This window comes from Bufo gargarizans, chromosome 8 (genome assembly GCF_014858855.1).
Source record: "Bufo gargarizans isolate SCDJY-AF-19 chromosome 8, ASM1485885v1, whole genome shotgun sequence".
Lineage (NCBI taxonomy): Eukaryota > Metazoa > Chordata > Amphibia > Anura > Bufonidae > Bufo > Bufo gargarizans.
The window spans coordinates 174,872,475-174,891,222 of NC_058087.1; the positions used below are offsets into that span (position 1 = coordinate 174,872,475).

Consider the following 18,748-nt stretch of genomic DNA (forward strand, 5'->3'; position numbering starts at 1 on the left):
CGGCATTATCACACGTCCCCAGGGCTGCTGGCTGGGCCCCAATCTGCTTTCCGCCTCCAGTGACCCTGAGGCGGTGACCACCCTCATTCAAGCAGAGGTTGACAAGGGGTTCGTCATTGGTCCCTTCCTAAAAATCCCGTTCCAGTCATGGCGCATAAATCCCATCGGCCTTGTCACCAAATCTTCATCTAATAAAAAACGTCTCATCTACGACCTCTCTGCGCCTCATATGTCCTCCATCCCCAGTCTCAATTCACTCATTCCCTCTGAGGAATATTCCATGCAGTATTCCTCAGTTGATGAGGCCATCCAGCATATCCTTCAAGCAGGTGCCGGGGCTTGGCTGGCCAAAGTAGACATTGCCGATGCTTTCAAGCTGCTCCCAATACACCCTCAGCTTTGGAAGTACTACGGCATTCAGTGGGCAGACAAATTTTACTTTGCCAACCGGCTCACCTTCGGGTCCAAGAGCAGCCCCTGGCTTTTTGAACAACTGGCCAAGGCCCTGCACTGGATTCTCATCCATCACGGTGGCTTATCCAGGGTCGTCCACTACTTGGACGACTTCCTTCTCATTGAAAGACCCAGTCAGGTCCCGTCCATTCCCCATTCACTCCTGGACATTTTTTCCCGCCTTCAGGTCCCTGTGGCCACGGCCAAGACGGAGGGCCCGGCCACCAAGGTCACCTTCCTGGGCATCATTCTGGACACCATCAAAATGGAGGCTAGCCTCCCCAGCGAGAAGTTGCTCAGGATTCGCTCCGCTATTTCCCGGGCGGTCCAGTCTCATTTCCTTACCAGGGCGGAGCTTCAATCCTTGCTGGGGATGCTCAACTTCGCCTCCAGAATTATGCCTCAAGGCAGGGCCTTCCTTTCCAGGTTGTTGTGTCTCCTGCCCTCTGCCCCAGAGCAGGATTCTGTCGTCCATCTGGACGGCCAGGCCTTTGCAGATCTTGACATGTGGAGTAGGTTTCTCTCTGATTGGAATGGCATTTCTTTGTTCGTTCCTCAGTGGGATTCCTCTTCCCCCATGGTTTTCTCAGACGCCGCGGGTTCCTCCGGGTTCGCTGCCATTTTCAGGTCTCATTGGCTGGCCGCCGGATGGCCGCTAGAATTAGTCGCAGACACAGCAGCGCTCAAATCCTCCCCTCTTTTGGAACTATATCCCATTGTGGCGGCTGCTCAGGTCTGGGGTCACCATTGGGCCAACTCTTCAGTAACGTTCGTTACGGATAGCCAGACTTTGGTGGACATCGTCAACAAGGGCAGGGCCCAGTCTCCCAGGATCATGGCGTTGTTGCGCAAGCTAGTCTGGTTATCCCTCCTCCACAATTTTCACATGCGCTGCGTACACATCTCAGGCGAGCAGAATAGGGCCGCAGACGCTCTTTCCCGTGCTAATTTTGCGTTTTTTTTCCAGGAAATGCCCGACGCGGATCAGTCAAGCACGCCGGTGCCCCAATTCAGCACTCTCATCCTGGCTTAAATTCACTCCTAGAGGAGGCCAAGGGTCTGGTCGCAAAATCTCTGTCGCCCAATACGGCGAGGAACTATCAGGCTGGCCTAAGGGCTTTTGAGAAATTCACTAAGAGTCATCCGAGGGGTCAACACTCCGAAATCTCTCACATCATGGCTTTCTTGGCCTATTGTCACTCGCATCTCTCTCTATCACACAGCACCATCAGACTCTATTTAGCCGGCATTCAACATCACGCCATGCTGACCACTCCTCACCGCAAATCCCTCTTCTCCGTTCAAGCCATCAAGGCCACCCTTCGGGGTATTCAAAAGGAGGGGAAAGGGTCCGTGTCCCTTAGGCAACCGGTATCCAGCAAGTTGTTCAGGGATCTCTCCTCTTCATTGGACGGCAATCCTTTTGGGCCCTCCACTAGCCTGATCCTGAAAGCAGCCATGTATCTGGCGTTTTACGGGTTCCTTCGGCCCGGAGAGGTTTTGGCCGGTCCAAATCGACATAACCATCCTCTGAAGCAGCACCTGTTATGGGGCCAGGGCCATTTCACTCTCCTGCTGCCCTCCACTAAAACCAATCAGACGGGTCCCCCGTCCGAGGTCAAGTTCTATCCAACATTGAACGACTGGTGCCCAGTTCAAGTGCTGCATCAACTGCTGGTACACATCCGTGATTCATCTCCTGACAGCCCGCTCCTGCCACAGGCAGGCAAGCCTCTCGGCGCCTCACAGTTCGTAGCGTACATCCGGGCCCTCGCCCAGGGTCTAGGCTATGATCCCAAGGTCATTTCGGGGCACTCATTCCGCATAGGGGCGGCCTCCGCTGCTTCTCGGCACCGGGTGCCTGCCCACGTCATCCGGTCCATGGGGCGGTGGCGGTCCTCCTGCTTCACCCGGTATATCCCCAATCCTCAGGTAGAGATTTCACGTGCCTTTCGATCTCTGGCTTTGTAATTGTAATAAAGCATTGTACCTAACCGATGGCTTTTTGCCCCCTTTTTCACTGGTGTACCCGCGCCCGTGGCTCCCGGCACAATTCAGCCACTATGTTCAGGGGCAGGTTTCTCTGCGTACGCCGACGTTGTCCTAGCCCTGACCATAAATAGTAAGGCTGTTAACAGCCTGCGTTTGTGGGAGGGGCGTCTGGTACTTAAACCCCTACCAGCCGCTCAACCCAGCGCCCGAGCCTCACGCCCCTCCCTCCCGCCCTTTTTCTCAGGCTTCCATCAGGTATGCCCCCTTTTTCACTGGTGTACCCGCGCCCGTGGCTCCCGGCACAATTCAGCCACTATGTTCAGGGGCAGGTTTCTCTGCGTACGCCGACGTTGTCCTAGCCCTGACCATAACTAGCCGTTGCACCGCAATCTGCACCTGTAATATGCCTAATTTAGTTGTATTTCAGAATGATAAATGACTCCCAATATCTTCATGACATTTTATTTTTACTTCTTACCAATATTTTAGTTTCCAATTACAATCACGTGGAATAGGAACCCATAGTTATAAAATGTCCTTAAATGCATACCCTCAAGTACCTCTATTCATGAAGATCAGCATCAGCGCTGGAGAGCACATTATATCACCCCAACAGAGCAAATATTACAGTCCCTCACAAAATACTGCCGTCAGAAGCATAAAATACATCCCCAAAAACTTCCACTGGCCAGCCATGAGGAGGTCTCAGGCGGCCCCCTGGGCATCTGACCCCGGGAAATTTCCCTATAAGGTCTATGGCCAATCCGCCCCTGCCTACAAAACTAATGTTTTTATCTCAAAATGACATGAAACCAATATGGTTCAGTTATTATATTCTGTTTCTGCAGGAAGAAGAGCTTGTGCTGGGGAAAGCTTAGCCAAGATGGAACTTTTCCTGTTCTTCACTGGACTTCTTCAGGCATTTACTTTCTATCCACCACCAGGAGTTTCCAGAGAAGATTTGAGCCTCGTTCCCGGCATTGGATTCACATTGGTCCCCACACCATACAAGACTTGTGCCAAGCTAAACTATTAGTGCATGCAGAACAAGCAAGACAACACAAAATATAATGCTGCTGTTGATTATATTTTTTCTATCAGATTTTATGTAGTAGTTTTTTAATGTTATTTTCACAAATTTTAGGGTAAAACAGCTATGTTATTCAATCAAACAATGCACGGCTTACAATTTATAGTGGACCAGGGGCCAATGATCAGTTATGAACATTTGTTTGCCCGACCATTGCTGTGTATAATCATGGTGCGGATTACCCAACAAATGTTTGGTCTTTTATTGAGGGAACGACTCTTGTACGTGGTATTAAAAATGTATAAACAGCGTATGTGCTGCAGGCAAACTGAACCTGTATGGGATCGAACAATGGTATTTCCCATTGTTTTTTCTCATACTAACCAGCATCCAGTTATCATAATGTACCTTAATCGGAAGTTGTTGTTTAGTTTCAGTGGCATTGATAGCTTTGCTAAAATGTATCTTCACCCAAAAATAAAAACTGAAATATGTAAGATCCCAGCACGCCCTTTGCTTCTTAAAGTAAATGAATACATACTGGTAAATTCAGGATACATTGAGGCCCATCCACAAGCATCTATTAACCAATATATGATGATATAAAACAGTTGACAAACGTTTATGGGCAGGTAACAATACACTGTGAAGCTAAAGAAGTAAGAAGTGTGTTTCTAGATTGCTTTTCTTGTATAATTCTGTCTTCTGGAGTGTACTCACACTACATTATTACATGTACCACAAATACTATACGGAGTGCTGTCCAATTCTACTAGTTGAGAAATAAAGACTTGACGGTGCTCTTGATTCCTTATGTGTAGTAACTACAGTATGCGTGGTATCAATCTTTTAGGCTCAGGTTTTTATTCTCCAGACTCTTAGCTTCTTAACTTGGGTCCTTCCTCCCCTAGGCTTGCAGTTTCTCTGGAGAGAGGAGCCCTACACAGGTTCATGCCACAGAATAACAAAAGTGAAGAAACAGCTGCCATGGGGTATACACAGAAATCGTGGAAAATTTAGAACGGCCCCACCACAAAGCTAAAGTCAACCTGGAACAGCTTCCAGTGAGCGACAGCGCTCCAAAAAGTTATATAGCTTATATGTTTATTCATTTCTCCATTAAAGTGTGCACTGTGAACAATGTTTCTGGCTCTACATTAAAGGGACACTGACAGGGCCAATAAGCATATTGAAGTATATATGGCACTACAGGTCTTATAATGGGTATTACAATCATATAAGTATCCCCCCTGTCCACATTATACATACAGTAAACTTTAAGTTTTATAACCTGCTCCAACGGTCTTCAATCTGCCCAAGGGGCGGCGTTTCACTTCTCTTGCGCCCAGCCAGCCTCCCCAACTGCCGCTTTGAAGCGCCGCCCAGCTCATGAATATTCAGTTTGCTGGGCGGCTTCTGCGGTCCCCGCTCTGAAGCGCTGCGCTGAACAGTGCCCTGCGCATGCGCAGGATCTTGTGAAGTCTGGGACTGTAAGCACCGCCCAGCGAAGTGAATATTGATGAGCTGGGCGGCGCTTACTGTACCGGACTTCACAAGATCCGGCGCATGCGCCGGGCACTGTTAAGCGAAGCGCTTCAGAGCGGGGACTGCAGAAGCCGCCCAGCAAACTGAATATTCATGAGCTGGGCGGCGCTTCAAAGCGGCAGTTGGGGAGGCTGGCTGGGCGCAAGAGAGGTGAAACGCCGCCCCTTGGGCAGATTGAAGACCGTTGGAGCAGGTTATAAAACTTAAAGTTTACTGTATGTATAATGTGGACAGGGGGGATACTTAGATGATTGTAATACCCATTATAAGACCTGTAGTGACATATATAGACCTCAATATGCTTATTGGCCCTGTCAGTGTCCCTTTAAGCTGAAAATACATCATCACAAATATTTCACATAACATAATGGATATTACAAAGAAAATAATATTAAAAGGGTATAGGTACATGTTAGGGGGGCTGCCGGAGAGTGTGTGGAGGATGGGAGCGGTAGTTGCCATGAAGATGGCAGTGGTACTTACAGATCACAGTGTCAATCTCCCTGTACAAGTCAAATATCAGAATGAGAAAGATAGGGGCCTCCATGGTCGTACACTTACTTGGTTCTAACAACAAAGATAGCCGGCTGAGGTTCCAAAAACTAAAATCTTGCACTGACATAAGTATTCAGACCCTTCACTCAGGATTTAGTTAAAGCACCTTTTTTTTTTTTTTTTAGAAACTACAGCCTCCAGGCTTCTTCGGTATGATACCACTAGGTTTGCACATCTGGATTTGGGGATTTTCTTCCATTCTTCTCTGCAGATCCACTCCAGCTCTGTCAGGTTGGATGGGGACCGTCAGTGGACAGACATTTTTAGGTCTGTCCAGAGATATTTAATTGGGTTCAGTTAGGGCTCTGTCTAGCCCCATCAAGGACATTCACAAGTTGTCCCTAAGCCAATCCCATGTTGTCTTGGATGTGTGCTTAGGGTCATTGTGTTGTTGGAATTAAAATCTTCATACCAGATCTAAAACACTCTGGATCAGGTTTTCATTAAGAACATCTCTGTTCTGTGTTCTATATACAGTTGCAAGAAAAAGTATGTGAACCCTTTAGAATGATATGTTTTTCTGCACAAATTGGTCATAAAATGTGATCTGATCTTCATCTAAGTCACAACAATAGACAATCACAGTCTGCTTAAACTAATAACACACAAAGAATTAAATGTTACCATGTTTTTATTGAACACACCATGTAAACATTCACAGTGCAGGTGGAAAAAGTATGTGAACCCTTGGATTTAATAACTGGTTGAACCTCCTTTGGCAGCAATAACTTCAACCAAACGTTTCCTGTAGTTTCAAATCAGACGTGCACAACGGTCAGAAGTAATTCTTGACCATTCACTGTTTTAGTTCAGCAATAGTCTTGGGATGTCTGGTGTGAATCGCTTTCTTGAGGTCATGCCACAGCATCTCAATCGGGTTGAGGTCAGGACTCTGACTGGGCTACTCCAGAAGACGTATTTTCTTCTGTTTAGGCCATTCTGTTGTTGATTTACTCCTATGCTTTGGGTCGTTGTCCTGTTGCAACACCCATCTTTTGTTGAGCTTCAGCTGGTGGACAGATGGCTGTAAGTTCTCCTGCAAAATGTCTTGATAAACTTGGGAATACATTTTTCCTTTGATGATAGCAATCCGTCCATGATGCCCCCACCACCATACTTCGCAGTTGGGATGAGGTTTTGATGTTGGTGTGCTGTGCCTCTTTTTCTCCACACATAGTGTTGTGTGTTTCTTCCAAACAACTCAACTTTGGCTTCATCTGTCCACAGAATATTTTGCCAGTACTGCTGTGGAACATCCAGGTGCTCTTGTGCAAACTGTAAACGTGCAGCAATGGTTTTTTTTCTGGACAGCAGTGGCTTCCTATGTGGTATCCTCCCATGAAATCCATTCTTGTTTAGTGTTTTACGTATCGTAGATTCGCTAACAGGGATGTTAGCATATGCCAGAGACTTTTGTAAGTCTTTAGCTGACGCTCTAGGATTCTTCTTCCCCTCATTGAGCAGTCTGCGCTGTGCTCTTGCAGTCATCTTTACAGGATGGCCACTCCTAGGGAGAGTAGCAGCAGTGCTGAACTTTCTCCATTTATAGACAATTTGTCTTACCGTGGACTGATGAACAGCAAGGCTTTTGGAGATACTTTTATAACCCTTTCCAGCTTTATGCAAGTCAACAATTCTTAATCGTAGGTCTTCTGAGAACTCTTTTATGTGAGGCGTCATTCACATCAGGCAATGCTTCTTGTGAAAAGCAAACCCAGAACTGGTGTGTGTTTTTTTATAGGGCAGGGCAGCTGTAACCAACACCTCCAATCTCATCTCATTGATTGGACTCCAGTTGTCTGACACCTCACTCCAATTAGCTCTTGGAGATGTCATTAGTCTAGGGGTTCACATACTTTTTCCACCTGCACTGTGAATGTTTACATGGTGTGTTCAATAAAAACATGGTAACATTTAATTCTTTGTGTGTTATTAGGTATTAGTGCATGAGCTGCCACTGGCTTACATCGAAGTTACACAGAATACTCCTGTCCGCTTGGATCATCAAGAAATCGTTTATGGCCTTTCTCTGTTCGTATAGTCGGTCCAACATTCTGCTGCTGCAGATCAAGGAGGGTGTACTTTGCAGTGTACGAGTGGCTGCAGTGCATGCAAAGTTTCCTGGCCATTTATAGGATGTCCTGCAGAAGGGTGGAAGACTTCAGGAACCTCTTGACAACCAGATTGAACACGTGTGCCATGCAGGGTGCATGGCTCAGCCCTCCTTGATGCAGCGCCAACACCATGTTCTTCCCATTGTCAGTCACCATGGTTCCGATTTTGAGTTGTCGCGGAGAAAGCCAGGATTCAATTTCTTGATGTAGGACACAAAGTAGTTCCTCCCCTGTGCGATTCCGTTCGCCCAGGCAAACGAGGTGCAGAACAGCGTGACACCTCCGCGCACTGCACATGTGGTATGCTGGAGGGGCACTGTGAATTGTAGACATTGTAGCACTACCAACTGCGTGAGAATGTGGAGGCGGAAGCAGCGTCACCTGGCCAAGTTGCTGGTGCGGCTGTGCAGGAACCACATTCACCCAGTGGGCCATAAAGGACATGTATTGTCTCTGACCGTGGTTACAGCTCCATACGTCAGAGATGCCGTGCACTTTGGCATACACTGACAGGCTCAAGGACTGGCCCACCTTATGTTTTACATGTGTGTGCAGGGCTGGTACTGCCTTTTTGCCAAAGAAATTACGGTTTGGGACTCTCCACCTCAGCTCGGCACAAGCCATCATTTCTCTGAAAGGTGCAGAGTCCACTACTTGAAAAGGGAGGGACTGCAGCACCAGCAAATTGGACAGGAGCACATTTAGCTTCTGCGCGGTTGAATGAGTGCACGCATACTGTTGTCTCTTGTTAATCGCTTAGGTGATCGATTGCTGATGGAATGACTGACAATAAGTAGGAGGAGCAAGAGCATCAGGATAGCAGATGATGGGAAGCACCGACAGCTCCCTTTGGCTGAGATGGTGGAGCCTTGACTGCCTAAAAACCGGGTGCATGCCACTGAGTGATGCAGAGGTTGGTGTGGCAGGCTGGACCACCACATAAGAGCCACGGTTCTCCCAGGTCATTTTATGGTGACGCTGCATATGTTGATGCAGGGCCGTGGTGCCGACATTCACCTCCTTTGACGGCTTAACAAACAACTGCCACACCGCCGAGTAGGTGATTTTACCCCTAGCACTATGCACTGACTGACTGCTACGGCCGCTGCTTCCGTGAACCCATGCACCACTACTTTCCGGGCAAGTAGGCTCTTGCAAAGCGGTTGGTCTACCCCGGGCACGTTTGGCTACCAACCTCCCACTGCTGCCACCCTGCTGACTTCTGGCCACACTAGAAACTTGCTGGCTCCGCCGCTGCCTCACAGGCAAGCTGCCATCCTCTTCTCCCGATGATTATGAAGCCCCTTCGTCACCCGGCTCCAAAGTGCGATCAGCTACATCATCATCGAGTACTGTCTGCACGTCACTGATGTCCTCTTCAACAGTCTCTGGGTCAGGAGCCTCACCGGTTGCAACACCAACTCCCACGCCACTCTCCTCATCACTACCTGCCCGCCTAGCGGAGGAAGCGGCGGATGTCTCCTCCACATCTTGGCTGGCCAGTAGCTGCTGACTGTCCTCTAGTAGCTCGTCTGCATATAATACTTCTCTGGCTGAGGGAACAGAAAAGGACAGAGGCAGGTTGAGGATATATGAGGGCACAGGGCCTGATCCTGGGCCATGCCAAATAAGGGTTGTGTGTGACAAACCCACCGACTCTTGTCTGGGGGTGTCTAATGTCATTTGGGACAAAGTGGATGACCGAGTCAACCATTCAAGAACCGCTGGGTTGCTGGTCAAGACACGACCGCTAGATGACACCAGGAGCTCAGGCCCCTTGCTGCGACTCCTGTTGCCACACCCACTTACTCTGCTGCGACATGTGCCTGCGCCAGAAACATTTAGGCCTCTGCCACTCCCCTGTGCGGAGCATGGCACTTCTCTGTCTGACATACTGTTAGACCAAATAAATAAATAAAAAGGAAATTAAAACACCCCAAAAAAGTCTGTAATTTTCTCACTTCACCAGACAACGGCAAATACTTTTTTTGTGCACTAATGCACGGAAAAAAAGGCTTTAGAATATAGAACTGCACAGCTGAACGGCAAATATATTTTTCTTTTTTCTACTTTAGAACATATAACGGCACCGCTGAACAACAAATATATTTTTCTTTTTTCTACTTATACACTCCACAAAAGGCTTTAAAACATATAACTGCACCGCTGAAAGGCAAACATATTTTTCCTTTTTCCACTTATACACTCCACAAAAGGCTTTAGAACATATAACTGCACCGCTAAACAGCAAATACATTTTTCTTTTGCCACTAATACACTACAAAAAGGGCTTTAGAACATATAACTGCACCACTGAACGGCAAATAGGCCCTCATTTTTTTCTACTTAGACAAATCACAAAAGGCTTTAGAATATACAACTGCACCGCTGAACGGAAAATATATTTTTCTTTTTTCCACTTATACACTCCACAAAAGGCTTTAGAGCATATAACTGCACTGCTGAATGGCAAATATATTTTTATTTTGCCAATAATACACGACATAAAGGGCTTTAGAACATATTACTGCACTGCTGAACGGCAAATATATTTTTATTTTGCCACTAATACATGACAAAAAGGGCTTTAGAACATATAACTGCACCGCTGAATGTCAAATAAAATTATTTTTTGTGCCACTAATACACAACAAAAAAGGCTGTACTTTTCACACTTCACCACACAACAGCTAATAAGCCCTTTTTCCCCCACTAATACAAGCCAGAAAAATGCTTTAGAACATATAACTGCACCGCACAAGGGCAAATAAGACATATAAATATTTCCTTGTAATAAACCCTGTTAATGGCTGCATCAAACAGCAAACGCACCCCAATAACAAGAACAGTTTCCTAGAATTACAGAGCTGCATATCAGCAATTTGGATCCCCAGTCAGTGCAGCAAGGTGTAATAGGATTGTTCCTATAACTCAGGCTGTAACCTCTCCTACTGAACCCTGTTCTACATAAATGCTCTGCAATGATTACTCCCTATACTTTCCCTACACCTTGAAAAATCTTTCCCTGAACTTGTCAATGTTTTTTTTAGAACAATTAAGTATTTTCTATCACTGTCCCTAGCGCCTGCTGAAGTCTTTCCCTGCACTAAGTACACTGGAAAATGGCAGAATCCAAGATGGCTGAGGCTATTTATAGGGCTGTGACATCACTGGGCTTGCTAGTTCCTATTTGGCTGCAGGCATGGCATTATGAGTGATCCCGCGTTTCCAGAGTTCCTTGCTCCATGTCCTAACATGTACAGCAGCCATTTTAAAATGCAAAAAAATTTGATTTGTTAACACGAAGCGTGAGGAAATTCAGATTTAGTGCCAATCAAATTTTTCCTGAAATTCAGATCGAATTCCGCCACTTTGTCAACTTCAATTCGCTCATCTCTAATTACAATCTGCACTCCAAACCTGCTTATGTAACTAGCATTGCATGAAATTGTGCCCTCTGGACCTGATTGCTTTCCAGGTATTTTGCTATCTACATAAGTAAAGAATCAAAAAGGAGTAGAGGCTATGGCACCAACCCAGTGTGAACTCAGTTGACTTTTAAGGCAAAGTTTACTTTTAAAGGGTACTGTTATAATAATGTATAAAGCTATAAAGTATATCAATCAAGGCATACTTCACTGTACAATAAGTACATATCTGTAAATTCTTTTTAAACGGAAGCAGCGCAGCAGTAACCAGATGAGACCAACACACAATGTACGGAGCTTTGTATTCCAGTGTCTGGTTATGGCGCTACATCTTGTGAAATCAGCTGACTGAGGATGGGGGGGCTGAGAATCGCCCTCCTCACAAATCTGATATTGATGGCCTATCTTAAAGGATTGTATATTATTTTATATTTTTTCTGAACAGGATTATGAGGGCGGGCGGCCATCTTGCCTGAGCTTTTCTTAAAAGCATTTACACAGCATTAAGAGTTGCTTTACGGCAGCCCCATGGGCCATAGACACAATGATAAGGCGGAGACCCTATTGACTTCTATGGGAAAGTTTTCTAGGCATGCTCTGTGACCTGTGCAGAGGTCATTGTACCAGGAAGGAATAGATAAGATTTCACCTATTGTGAATAGTGGAGCCTGTCTTATCTATACACAGATATAAACAGGATAAGAATAAGCTAACTGCAGTAAAGTGATCTGTACAGACCAAGAAGTGGCACCAATTATTAGACATAGCAGCCAGTGCAAAAACTGCAGGATTTTTTGTCTTAGTTTAAATATAAAAAGTGAAATGGAAAATTTAAAATAACATCAAAAATTATTTAAAAACATGTTAAACATAAAAAAAAGTGATTTAAACAGCAGGTCATTTCTGATGACACATTCCCTTTAAGTCCTGAAAAAAACCTTTGATGTTGGAACAAGCCATCTTTTGTAAAACTGAGTAGTTAGAATGTAATGTTTTTCACATTATTTAGAGAAAAAGCCCTGAAGTAATTGAATTTACCGCTACAGCTGGAGGTGTGCGGTAGAGTTTCAGGCTTACCCACTGCTCTGTGTCCCTTAAGGCTACTTTCACACTAGCGTTCGTCGGTCCGCTCGTGAGTTCCGTTTGAAGGGGCTCACGAGCGGACCCGAACGCAGCCGTCCAGCCCTGATGCAGTCTGAATGGAGCGGATCCGCTCAGACTGCATCAGTCTGGCGGCGTTCAGCCTCCGCTCCGCTCGCCTCCGCACGGACAGGAGGACAGCTGAACGCTGCTTGCAGCGTTCGGGTGTCCGCCTGGCCGTGCGGATCCGTCCAGACTTACAATGTAAGTCAATGGGGACGGATCCGTTTGAAGATGCCACAATATGGCTCAATCTTCAGGCGGATCCGTCCCCCATTGACTTTACATTGAAAGTCTGGACGGATCCGTACGAGGCTATTTTCACACTTAGGCTGTTTTATGCTAAAATAATGCAGACGGATCCGTACTGAACGGAGCCTCCGTCTGCATTATTATGATCGGATCCGTTCAGAACGGATCCGATCGAACGCTAGTGTGAAAGTAGCCTTAAAAAGTTGTGTCACAAAACATTTTCTACATTTTTCAAACCAGCACCTGGATCTGAATATTTTTGTAGTTGCATGCAATTAACAATTTTGTATAGCCACTGAGCTATTCAATAAAATGTACAGTGCTTTAAAAAAATATTCATACCCCCTGAACTTTTACACACCTTTTCACGTTACTTCGAACAAACTAAGGCCCCATTCACGTGACCATATTTTTGGTCTGCATCTGCATTTTTTGCGGATAGTATTCATTTCAATGGATCCACAAAAAATGTATGTCTGTTCTGTAGCCTCGAAAAAAAAAGATGTCAACATGTCCTATTCTTGTCTGTTTTATGGACAAGAATAGGCATTGATACAATAAATCCCCCCAAAAATGGATGCAACACAGATGTCACAGGCGGACTGCAAAATAGGTACAGTTGTGTGAATGAACCCTTAAAAGCATTTTATTGGGATTTCATGTGAAAAGTTGTGATACACGGTTTGGTTTTCAAATTTTTTAATAAATACATATTTGGAAAGTGTGGTGTGCATTTGTATTCAGCTCCCCTGAGTCAGTACTTTGTAGGACCACCTTTCTCTGCAATTACAGCTACAAGTCCTTTGGGGTATGTCTCTAACAGCTTTGTGCATCTAGAGACTGACATTTTTGCCCATTCTTCTTTGCATAGTAGCTCAAGCTCAGTCAGATTGGATGGAGAGCATCTGTGAACATCAATTTTCAAGCCTTGCCACAGATTCTCGAAGGGATTTAGGACTAGGCTTTGATTGGGTCATTCTAACACATGAATATGCTTTAATGTAAACCATTCCATTGTAGCTGTGGCTGGATGTTTAGGGTCGTTGTTCTGTTGGAAGGTGAACCTCCGCCCCAGTCTCAAGTCTTTTGCAGCCTCTACCAGGTTTTCCTCCAGGTTTGGCCTGTATTTAGTTCCATCCATCTTCCCATTAACTCTGACCAGCTCCCTGTCCCTGCTGAAGAAAAGCATCCCCACCGCATGATGCTGCCACCACCATGTTTCACAGTGGGGATGGTGTGTTCAGGGTGATGTGCTGTGCTAGTTTTTTTGCAGTGCTAGTTTTTTTTCAATTATGCCAAAAAGTTCAACTTTAGCCTCATCTGACCAGAGCACCTTCTTCCACATATTTGCTGTGTCCCCTACATGGTTCGTAAACAGCAAACAGGACTTCTTATGGCTTCCTTTCAAAAATAGCTTTCTTCTTGCCACTCTTCCATGAAGGCCATATTAGTGGAGTACATGACTAATAGTTGTCCTGTGTACAGATTCTCTCATCTGAGCTGTGAAATTCTGCAGCTCCTCCAGAGTGACCATTGGCCTCTTGGCTGCCTCTCTAATTAGTGCTCTCCTTGTCGGGGTTGTCAGTTTAGGTGGACAGAGATGTCTAGGCAGGTTTGCAGTTGTGCCATACTCCTTCCATTTTTGGATGATGGATTAAACAGTGCTCCATGAGATGTTCTGAGCTTGGGATATTTTTTACAACCTAACCCTGCTTTACCCTTCTCCACAACTTTATCTCTGACCTGTCTGGAGTGTTCTCTGGTTTCCATGTTGTTGTTTGTTCACTAAAAAACTTCTGAGGTCTTCACAGAACAGCTGCAGAAAACCATGTGTCATTTTCTTTTCACTTCACACATACTTGCTATATTGTGTTGGTCTACTGCATAAAATATCGATAAAATACATTTAGGTTTGTGCATTTAACGTGAAAAAAAAGTGGAAAAGTTCAAGGGGTGTAAATACCATTTCAAGACACTGTATGTGTATAGAGCCACCTGCTGTTTGTTCTTTTCCTTATTTTTCGTCCATTTCACTGAGCTGGACGAACGTGCTCAGCTTAAATCTTCAAATTCCACCAACTATATGTTCTGCTAGAAGCTGTGGCAGTTACAGGGAGAGAGCTGCAGCAGAAAGGACACACTTTCTGGGCTGCCGGGCTGAAGATAATCTAGCAGAGAATTTGGAGCAGTGAATGTGGAGATCTCTGGAACCATGTGTGTACAGGGCTGGTTCTAGCTTCGTTAGAAGTGTGTCGTCATGCACTATATGATGTTTGATTTTCATATTTTACATTAATCATGGCATAACCCCTTTAATTGAGACATTGAGATCTTGGTCTTGGTAATACAATGGTACGCTGACTTGCATGTTACTTAATGGCTTCAAAAGGCTGAGCATGGAATCTCCAGCTTTGTGGGTCATAGTCCACAATTGATATCATTGTGCCCAGAGACAAGACAAGTGGAAAATCCATTTCACCCTTATAACAAAAACATTCTGTTTAGCTGACTACAAAAGTCTTCGCTTAAAGGAGTTCTCTGAATATTACTGAATACAGATGCCAACATCTCATCCTAGAATGTGAATAGCCAAAATGGAAAAGAAAATCCACAGCATCACTGCTATCCCAGTATAAAATGTGACCTTTATTAGGGTAATATATATAAAAGTCTGAGATTACGCATTTTGGGAACCAACTAATTCTTTAAATACAGATGAAGGGGCTTGAAAAACAGTCTAATTCCTGGAATGAGTCTGCTCTGATTTTTATCTGTATTGTTCCAACAAACATTGCATTTACTTCTGGGATACAGCTGGTGCCATGGATATTCTTCTCCATGTTGGTTACTGCATTACTATATCTTCATCTAGGTGGCGCTCATCCTGACCCTATCCAAGCTCACAAAGAAAGAGATTGTAGTGGTTGTGGCTGATCACAACCCCAGCAGGTGAACATATTTTTGCTTGCATCGCCATTATCGCTGGTCTCCCAGGTATCACTCTAAGGTGCGCTCTGCCTTCTTTTTTTCTTTAGCATTTGATAAGATGTTAATAGGAGGGGATGCGTCCCACTGCAGAGCAGCCATGAGGTTGTGAGTCAAGGCTTCACTATATATTATGTTTTGGAGCCTGTCGTCATCTGTCGTCACAGTGCTGTGTGTTCCTGTCAAGGTGCCTGATGACTTATGACAGAAAGATTGTATTACTCTACAATAGATAGTAATGATGTGACCCTGTGTGTGATATTCAGTCATGGCTGAGCAGCCTGAAAAGAATGGGGAGCAGGATTGTCCTACAATAGATGCAGATGATGCATTTATTCTCCCCGTTCCTGTCAGGCTTCTCGGCCATGATGGCATATCGCGCACAGAATCTCATCATTACTATCTATTGTTGAGTTGTAATGATGCATCTCTGCCTTAGAGAAGTCATAAGGCTGAGTTGTCTGATAGGAATGCTTAACAGTAGGAGTTGATGGCAGGTGCTGGAGCATAATGCACAGTAAGCTTCCCCCTTTATCACCCCACGGCAGCTCTGCAGTGGGACACAACCTATCTTATTCACATTCTGGGATGGGATGCTGGCAGCTATTTTCAATAATCCCAGGATAACCCCTTTAAAGAAGTTGTCTGGCATTAAATGGAAAGATTTTCTTTTCCGTCGTCTTTATTGGTACAACAGTGACTCTCTTTCTAAAAACAGATGATTTAGACCTTCCCTTCTCCTTCAAAACACAGAAGAACTTTAATCTGTAGTCAAATAGTTAATTATATTATACCCAGGTATCAATTCACTTACTTGTCCTCATATTGCCATGTGAACTTGTGGAAGTGGTACAACTACCTCAATAGATAAGATTATACTTGAAATCACATTCCGTCATGCGGCACTATAATATTGCAATACATTTTAGCCAACGTTTCTTAAGGTGAACTCGAGCAAAACAAAATGTAATATCTATGTAAATGAAACATTGTGGACTAAAAAACAAGAACCACTAGCCTGTTGAATGGCCATAGGCCAATCAGTTTGTCATAGGTCATTTGCACCCTAGTAAAGATTAACATGCTTATCGGCTTAAGTCCATGTGTATAAATATTGTAACCAAAGTACATTCAGAACAGATTCCTGACCGTGCTTCACTATGGCTTTTATTGCCTACTTTTTGACTAGAGTCGATGTGTTAATATATTTTGTAATTTGTGTTGCACTGTTTATCTACTGGAGGAATGGATCTAAGAAGAGCACGTCAAACATGCCTCCTGGACCTACCCCTCTCCCTTTCATTGGTAACATTAACCTGTTGGACCTAAATCGGCTACACAACTCATTGATGGAGGTAGGACATTTTGAACCTCAGTGGGAACATTAGTGTGGATGTTGGGTTGATGAATGAAAAAGGGGATGTAATGGATTAATAACTGGCAGAAAGACAAGATAATAGAAAGTTCCTGTGCACTTGGTCCTAAAAATGGTAATTGGATTTAATTAAATTAATGTGTAGGCTATATGTGTCCAAGTGAGAACTGCTGTTTCCATTGGCTCTTAGCTTTGGCACATACTGTAGAGCAGGGCTGGCCAACCTGTGGCTCTCCAGCTGTTGTAAAACTACAACTCCCATCATGCTTTGCTGTAGGCTGATACCTGTAGGCAGTCTAGGCATGCTGGGAGTTGAAGTTTTGCAACAGCTGGAGAGCCTCAGGTTGGCCAGCCCTGCTGTAGAGGGTGGACCTGAGTGGAAGACCCACACACTTCTATGATATCCATATATCCTAATACAGACACCATAGCAATACATAAACAAGCTATATGTGCCCAAAGAGAGATGCTGTTTGCATTGGCTCTTTGCTCTGGCTCATAGAAGCTGGACCTAAGTGGGGGCCCCCTCTATGATGTTTATATGTCCTAATATTGACATCATGTTTATAGTTTTTGGTGTATTATGAAGTTTTTAATTTAGAATTTGTGTTATGTTTTTTTACTAAGGTTTCTAAGTGCACTATACCATAGGTCTCATAAAAGGCTAGCTCTGCAGCTGAAATAAGCTAATTATCATAAAGCCTCCCTCTTCTTATCAGTTGCTCAACACACATTCTCGGGTAGTTTTCTATATACCAGTGCTTGCTAGCCAAGGGAATCATTTCTGCATTTCTTTTTACACAATATAGAAAACAGTAGTAGTGTGATAAGTGGTGTGTCCTCCTGTAAGGGGGTCAGACTTTTACTAAATACTGTATGTTTTAGGCTCTTGAGTGTTTGTGGCTTCCTACTCTAGCTTACTGGTCTCATGTGGAACAACAAGCTTGATGGTTACAACAATCTTGAAAGAGCCAACAGACTTAGTTTATATTCTCACATGGGGCAATGAGCATATAGTTATAAAGTGTTATAGAGAGGGCACCGCTTTAGCAGCAACAGGCAACAATAATTCAGTTACTTTAAGAGGCAACAGCTTGCTTTCCCTCGGCTTGCAAAGCACCCAACTTCCATGAGAATTAACACTCGGGCTGGAGTCTTTTCTAGGTGGCAGCGGTGAAGATGGAGGTAGCTGCTAAATAGGCTCTCACCTCATTCTCATGGCATAGTACTGCACATTATGCACAGACCATAACAGGCTGCAGTATCTTTGTTCTTGTGACTCATAGTTTGGCAAACTATTGCCAGTAGGTCAGGCTCCTCTGTTTGGCACAACGGGCTTGCTGGTCACTGTCACAGACCTGGCCTGTCTACAGGTCCTTGCTGCTTTTATGGTGTGGAGGCTAGATGGCAACTAGCCCTGAATATAGGATTTGGCACTTCTTTAGCTGTCTTCGGCTGAGATGATATACCTTCTTACATGCACATGTTCTATGAGGTATGTGTGAAAAATTGTCAGGCTGTTCTGACACTGTGTACGTGAACATGTCAATGATGTTTCAAAAGGATGAGAAAAACCCGTGGCAAATCACTTCTTGTACGACTTCATGACAAATGGTAACATGATGTAAGGGGATTTGGTCTCCGCCACGGCCAGTGATTGGCTGCGGTGATGTCAAACCGGATGTTTACAGCAAGGAAGCCCAGTGGAGCAGCCCAGGTCTGAAGGAAAAAGGGGGAGAGCCAGTGGCGGGAAGCAGATAGGTAGTCTACCCTTTACAGGTCCGGCCAAATGGAGGTGGTTGCCAAAACCTACCCCATTGTTGCACAACTCATTTAAGAATAATGAGATGTAACTAAATCTCTATATACTTCTATACTT

The 18,748-nt window shown here is 44.8% G+C and overlaps 1 protein-coding gene across 2 annotated transcripts in view; it reads left to right on the top strand.

The window, feature by feature from the left end:
* LOC122945192 (cytochrome P450 2K6-like) overlaps positions 1-18,748 on the top strand; it is a 147,705-nt gene that overhangs the window by 82,510 nt on the left and 46,447 nt on the right. Inside the window, exon 12 of one of the 2 annotated variants that reach the window (XM_044304138.1) lies at positions 3,294-4,275. The exons of the other annotated variant lie outside the window; for it this stretch is intronic. Coding sequence (XP_044160073.1) covers positions 3,294-3,481 — 188 coding nt within the window. The 3' untranslated portion in view covers positions 3,482-4,275. Of the gene's footprint in view, positions 1-3,293; positions 4,276-18,748 lie in introns of those variants that run through there. 2 annotated transcript variants of the gene reach the window in all.